Source organism: Carettochelys insculpta, chromosome 1 (genome assembly GCF_033958435.1).
Source record: "Carettochelys insculpta isolate YL-2023 chromosome 1, ASM3395843v1, whole genome shotgun sequence".
NCBI classification, from domain to species: domain Eukaryota; kingdom Metazoa; phylum Chordata; order Testudines; family Carettochelyidae; genus Carettochelys; species Carettochelys insculpta.
The window spans coordinates 322,422,024-322,428,469 of record NC_134137.1 but is presented as its reverse complement, the minus strand read 5'-3'; the positions used below and the strand labels follow the sequence as shown (position 1 = coordinate 322,428,469).

The window sequence follows — 6,446 nt, the reverse complement described above, 5'->3', positions numbered from 1 at the left end:
GGAAGAGCGAGAGAGCGAACTGAGGCCGCCGGGCGCGATCCGGCACCCGCCCCGTTTCTGCCCTCCCCCGCGGCTCAGACTGCCCGGCCACCCCGCCCTGGCTGCGGCGCTGCCCTCTGCTTCCGGCCCCTGCCTGTTCCCATCCGGAGGCTCGGGGTAAGTCGCCCAGCTGCCTCCGCTTCTCCGGGCCGGGAGGTGAGGCTCGGGGCCAAGCCGGCCGGGGGGCCGATGGAGAGAGGGGAGTGTGCGTGCACACTTGTGAGGGGGAAGTGGGGAGAGGCTAGCAGTGACCCTGGATTCTCATTGTTTGCTCCAGTCACCCGACGGAGCGGGGCTTCCTCGCCGCCGCCGCTCAGGATCTAACACGTGTCTTAGTGTTTCAGAGGCGGCAGAGCTGCTTGTCCCAAGTGGAGGCTGTACACGTTAATGGCTCGTACAGCCCCTGCGTCCGTGGTCTTTTAGTGCAGGCTGAACCTCTCTAATCTGGTGCTCTCTCGTCTGGCGAACTCCATAATCCGGCATGAAGTTAGTCCGCTGGACAGCCGCTTCTTAGGGGTGTGGTCAACTGTCCCTGTGGTCGCACAGAGTTTGTTTCCACCCGCCAGTCGGGGCGCTCAGGCTATGTCAGCACAGCGCTCTACCCAGCGGCACTGCCGGCAGAGCTATGCAAAATGACCTTCCGGGGATTGCAAGCAGCGAGCCATTTGAATGCTCCTTAAATTCAGTACCGTAGCCCCACGAGAGCTCGGTCTCAGCAGAGTGCGGTGCCGGCAGTAAAGAGGCCAGGTGGTGGCGCCCCTGCTGGTAGAAAGCCCTCTGTCGCCAGACCCTTATGCCTTATGTTTCAGGCATAAGGCTCTGGTGACAGAGGGGCTTTTTGCCAGCAGGGGTGCATCCACCCGGCTTCTTTACTGCCGAGACCGAGCTCTTGTGCAGCTAGGCTATTGAGCGGTGGAACCATGCTGATGAGCAGCCGTTTGCAATTTCGAGGCTGCTCGTTAGCATGGACCTGCTGGGAAAGCTGCCTCATGTAGACCCAGCCTCAGTGTTTTGTGCTGTTGTTTACTTATCAGTATCTTCTAAGCAGTGACAGTGTCGGTAATGTGAGAGAAAATACTGACCGCTCATCGTTGGCAAATTTGCTCATTCAGAACTGGTCAGATTTTGAGGATGCCAGATGAGGGAGATTCAACCTATACACATATTAACACAGGGGAAGTGGAAGAAAGAGGGGAAAGAGTAGTGGCAAGACTCAAGGGAATGAAAGCAGGCAGGGATGTGATTAAAAGCACATGAATGAACATAAGATAACAGTGAGTCTTCTGTCTATTGTAGTTTTAATTGAGAACGAGTGTTAAAGGAATGCAAGACATTTGGGAAGATGAGCAAATCCATAACTCCTTCAACATATGTGCGCTGCATTGGCTATAAACTCATGATGCAACTGGCTGATTTCATTGATCCTCAAGAAGGATGGAAGAAGCTAGCAGTAGATATAAAAAACCCTTCGGGTGAAAACAGATACAATCAAATGCATATAAGGTACAGCATAAAAGTCATGAGAAAATAATTTTTTTTAAAATCATATTGAACTCAGTGTAAATGTTACTTCCTTATTTCTGTGACAAGTAACAACTTCCATGTGGAAGGAAATTAGACTAGGACTGTTCACCATAAAAAAAAGATGACAAAAGGAGATATGACAGAGGAGTATAAAATCATTAATATGTTGAGACAATGAATAGGGAACTGTTTCACCCTTTTAACATAACATAAGAAAATTAGGAGTCAGCTGGTGAAGTTAATAGGTAGCAGGTTTAAAACAAACCAATTAGCCTGTGAAAATCATTCCCATGTGTTGCTGTGAAGGCCAAAATTAAACTGGGTTCAGTAAAAAAGTAGTTGAGTTCATGGATAAGATTAAAATTTTGTCATGGGTATTTTTAATTATCATGGAGAGATTATGGACAATAAACAAAAAATCATGGAAACCCATGACTTTTCTGTGACTTACTAAAGTGACTTTTTGGACCTCTATACTATAGATGTCAGCTGTACTGGAAATGCTATTGATCTGGTGAAGTGGGTCTGTCACACAAAAGCTCATCACCTAATACATCATTTTGTTAGACTTGGAAGTGCTACATTACTGCAGTTCTGTTTTACTGAAATGGGGATGGGGAAAGCTGGTAGAATCATAGAATGCCAGAACTGAAAGGGACCTCGAGAGGTCATCAAGTCTAGTCCCTGCCCTCACAGCAGGACCCAGCACTGTCTAGACAATCCCGGATAGATGTCTACCTAACCTGGTCTTAAATATTGCCAGTGATGGAGATACCACAATCTCCCTAGGCAATTTATTCCAATGTTTAACCACCCTGACAATTAGGAAGTCTTCCTAATGTCCAGCCTAAACCTTCTTTGCTGCAGTTTAAGCCCATTACTTCTTGTCCTGCCCTCAGAGGTCAAGGAGAACAATTTTTCTTCCTTCTCCCTGTAACCCTCTTTTAGATACTTGTAAACTGCTACCATGTCCCCTCTCAGTCTTCTCTTTTCTAAGCTAAGCAAGCCCAGTTCTTTCAGTCTTCCCTCATAGCTCGTGTTCCCTAGCCCTTTAGTCATTCTTGTTGCTATTGTTGCTCTTCTCTGGACCTTCTCCAATTTCTCCACATCTTTCTTGAAATGTGGTGCCCAAAACAGGGCACAATACTCCAACTGAGGCCTAATCAGTGCAGAGTAGAGCGGAAGAATGACTTCTCGTGTCTTGCTCACAACACTCCTGTTAATACATCTCAGAATCATGTTAGCTTTTTTTGTAATACCGTCACACTCTTGACTCATATTTAGCTTGTGGTTCGCTGTGACCTCTAGGTGTCTTTCTGCACTACTCCTTGCTAGAGAGTTCCTTCCCATTCTGTGTGTACGAAACCAATTATTTCTTCCTAAGTGGAGTACTTTGCATTTGTCCATAGTAAAGGTCATACTATTTACCTCAGACCATTTCTCTAGCACGGGAGGGACTGATAGTTCCAGCCCCTGCTGTCTGTGGTAGCTGATGATAGCTCAAAGTGGCCTCAAGTGAGCTCAGAACTGTGAGGCTGAAGCAATAAATGTCATGGAGGCATCTTCAGGTCATGAAATTTGTGACCTCCATGACAAATATGGCATTACTCATCAGTAGCTGTTAGCCAACAAGATCAGGGATGCAACCCATACTCCAGCTGTTGCTAAACTAAGTGCTAGAAGCTGGGAATATATAACATAGGATGGCTCACTCAAAAATCATCCATCCTGAAGCATCTGATGCTGTCGAAGTACAGGATACTGCACTAGATGGACCACTGGCCTGACCCAGTATGGCTGTTCCTGACTTGCACTTGAACCTGGTTGGTTTTCTGAAATTTACGGCTGTTACTTGGGACAAACTAAAATCAACTTTTTATTTTGATTTATTTTATTGAACTAAAAATAATAGTGGAAGATATTTAACATTTGTGGGGACATTAAGGTTTTCAGTTTTGATTGAGTGTTTATTTGTTTGCAGACGGTTACGGTGCCAGAGAGCTCCTATCATGTTACTGTGAGGGAGATGCATAAACTAAGAAGAAGTGTCTCTGAACGGAACAAATGCAGGAGATCTGGGGCTGAATAAATTCCTGATGCAATAATTCCATTCTTCATGGATGGATGAATTTAGCCTATAGAACCAATTTAACCAAAAAACTTCACTTACTTGAAATGTTGGCTCTGGGCATTCCTAGTCGTTAAATACTTTTATTGTAAAACCTGATTTAGTTTCTTACTTGAATTTATAAAACAGTATTTACTTGGCATCTCTTTCTTTCAGAGGCCCAAAAGAGAGTGTGGGGTAGAGTTGTCCACCCCTCTCATTATTTTATTTGCCAGCTGGGTCTACTATCCAGTACACCATTTTCAGTTCTTTCATTTCTGGTTTCACATCTTCCTTTTTAAACATGATTTCAACATATACCTTGATTCTCATAAGTAGGCTCCTGTGTTTGGATAATTTAGCTTGTCTTTCTTTTCCATTTTTTCATCAACATTTGTTATTATTAGTTATTGTAACATCTTATAAACTTTCACGTACTTTTTTGCAGGATAGTTCACAAGTAGGGTACATTTTTAAGCCCGGTTGTTACTCATTTTTAGTATTCTTTTAACACTAAAACCTCAATTGCTTTTTTGTAATACTAATGTAAAACAGTGAAGACATTAGATTTAAGTTTCATTCAGTTTCTGTCCCTTTCAAATTAAATAATCCAAGCAAACTCTAAATCAAAATTGATAAAAATTATAAGGATTATTTTGCTTTTGTTAAATTGATAATGTACCAAGTATAACATACATTGTTCTCATATGCAGTAATACTGTATATATTTGGAAGAATGTTGCCAGTGATCTGCACAGACTTATTTTAGAATTGTGTTTGTGACCTTTCTTATGAAAGACCTTTTTGTATCTCCATGTGTGTTCCTTGTTACTTTTTACAATGGGTCTTGTTACCCCGAGTTTCCTAGAAGAGTTTATGGAAGACTGGAGAAATAGTAGTTGTATGACATGATGAATACCAAAAAAGTGAAATCTGTTTGTTAAGAGCTTTTTAACTCAAATATGTAACAAACACATCAGAGTTCTCTTTGTTAGAGATTCAACACCCCAGCCTCTTCAGTGGGTGGTTGAGAGATCCCCAGTCCACTTACCTGGGTCTTCCCACAGGATCTCTAGCAAAAATAAGAAAAATAGATTTTTTTTCTGTCATTAAAATGTTTAGAATAAGCAGAAGAAAGCTTCTTTAAATAAAAAGCTTTTCAGGCATCCTGTTTATGCCACGAGGAAACATGGACGTATCCTTTCCCTTCCCCATGTCTTTGTAGGACACTTCTTATTTAAAAATGTAATTTGGTTTTAATTTGTCTTTTAAGGAGATTTGAAGGGCTAGTAAAGGTGGGAAAGAGCCCCACCTGTGAATTACTCTATGACTGGGGAACATCAAACTGTACAGTTGGTGATCTTGTGGAGCTGTTGACCAGGAATCAGTTCCTAGCACCAGCTAGCCTTTTGCTTCCAGGTAATTCTGTTCTCCATAGTATCTGTATATTGCATTCTCCATTTATACTGATATTTTGTAACTTCACAGTATTTGTTTGTTTAAAAGAAATGAAATGAGCAGGTTGCCTAAATGTAAGTAAAATGGTTACTTATTTAGGTTTTTTTTTTTTTTTAAATACCAAAGATTAGGAACAATTGTTAGGATGTTACCGGGGACATTTAGACAAATACAGAACATGTTGCATTTAGTGAAGTTCAGATATCTGTTAGCCTTTACTAAATGCTAATGATGTATAACTTATTTTTGTTTCCCAGTGTTCTTAGATATATTTTTTAATTTCATTTGCAGATTCTGTTAGCGTGGTGGCTGATGTTACAATACCTCTTCCTCCACAAGAAACTAAACCTATACAAGAAAAACAAGTGCCTGTACAGGAGAAACAAGTAATATCTGGAATACCTCTTTTAGCTCAGAGTAGTGAGGGACAACCTTCAGCTACTCCTGGCTTCCCTCAAGAGAATAACAGTTTGCAACTTAGTGACACAGGTATGGATTTTGGTAGAATTAAATGCAGCTTCAGCTGCCGCCTTCCATCATTATACATATCCTTGAACCAAGTTCTAGAAGTGAAAAGGGCACACAGTAGAACCTCAGAGTTATGAACACTTCAGGAAATTGTTCGTAGTTCTGAAATGCTTGTAACTCTGAACAAAATGTTATGGATGTTCTTTCTAAAATTTTGTAACGGCGCATTGACTTACTTCAGTCTTGAAACTTCACTGTGCAGAATAAAAATGCTGCTTTTCCTTTTCCTTTTCATTGTTTACTTTTAACACAGAACATTACTGTATTCTCACTGTGTGTCTGTGTGTGCTTGCTGCTGCTGCCTGATTGCATATGCCTGCTTCCAAATTAGGTGTGTGGTTGACCAGTTAGTTTTTAAGTAGTATTTGTAACTGAAATTCTGCAGTATAGCAGCCAGGGGGGCAGATTTTGACAAGTCTTTGCAAGTTCCTGTAAGAAGCATCCTACTCCTTGTCCGGTTTTTGTGCTGCCTGTAGAAAGGGATTTTGGCCTGTGATCATTGAACTTTCAGTATTACATCTTAATAGTGACAAGGCCACAGAAGTTGAGTTGGTTATAGAGCAGTAAAAGGGGATTGGGACAGAGGCAGGTCCCCCATCCTTCCTACTCTCTTTCACTAAACTACCAGATCCCATCTGCACCCCTCTCCATTTTCTGCTTCTCTCTCTAGGACGCAGGTTTCCTTCTGCCTCCCTCCCAACTCCACAGGGCACTGGATCTCTCCTCCACACGTGATCCTTCCTGCCCCACGCAGGGTGCTCCATTCCTTCCTCTGCCCCCACCCACCATC

General features: G+C 42.4%; 1 protein-coding gene across 3 annotated transcripts in view; it reads left to right on the top strand.

The window, feature by feature from the left end:
- Positions 1-6,446, top strand: part of IRAK4 (interleukin 1 receptor associated kinase 4) — a 30,292-nt gene that overhangs the window by 744 nt on the left and 23,102 nt on the right. The window contains exons 1-4 of one of the 3 annotated variants that reach the window (XM_075014321.1): positions 18-156; positions 1,336-1,542; positions 4,944-5,089; positions 5,420-5,617. In XM_075014321.1, coding sequence (XP_074870422.1) covers positions 1,382-1,542; positions 4,944-5,089; positions 5,420-5,617 — 505 coding nt within the window. In that variant the 5' untranslated portion in view covers positions 18-156; positions 1,336-1,381. Of the gene's footprint in view, positions 1-17; positions 196-1,335; positions 1,543-4,943; positions 5,090-5,419; positions 5,618-6,446 lie in introns of those variants that run through there. The other 2 variants (XM_075014331.1, XM_075014341.1) reach the window with 2 other exon arrangements.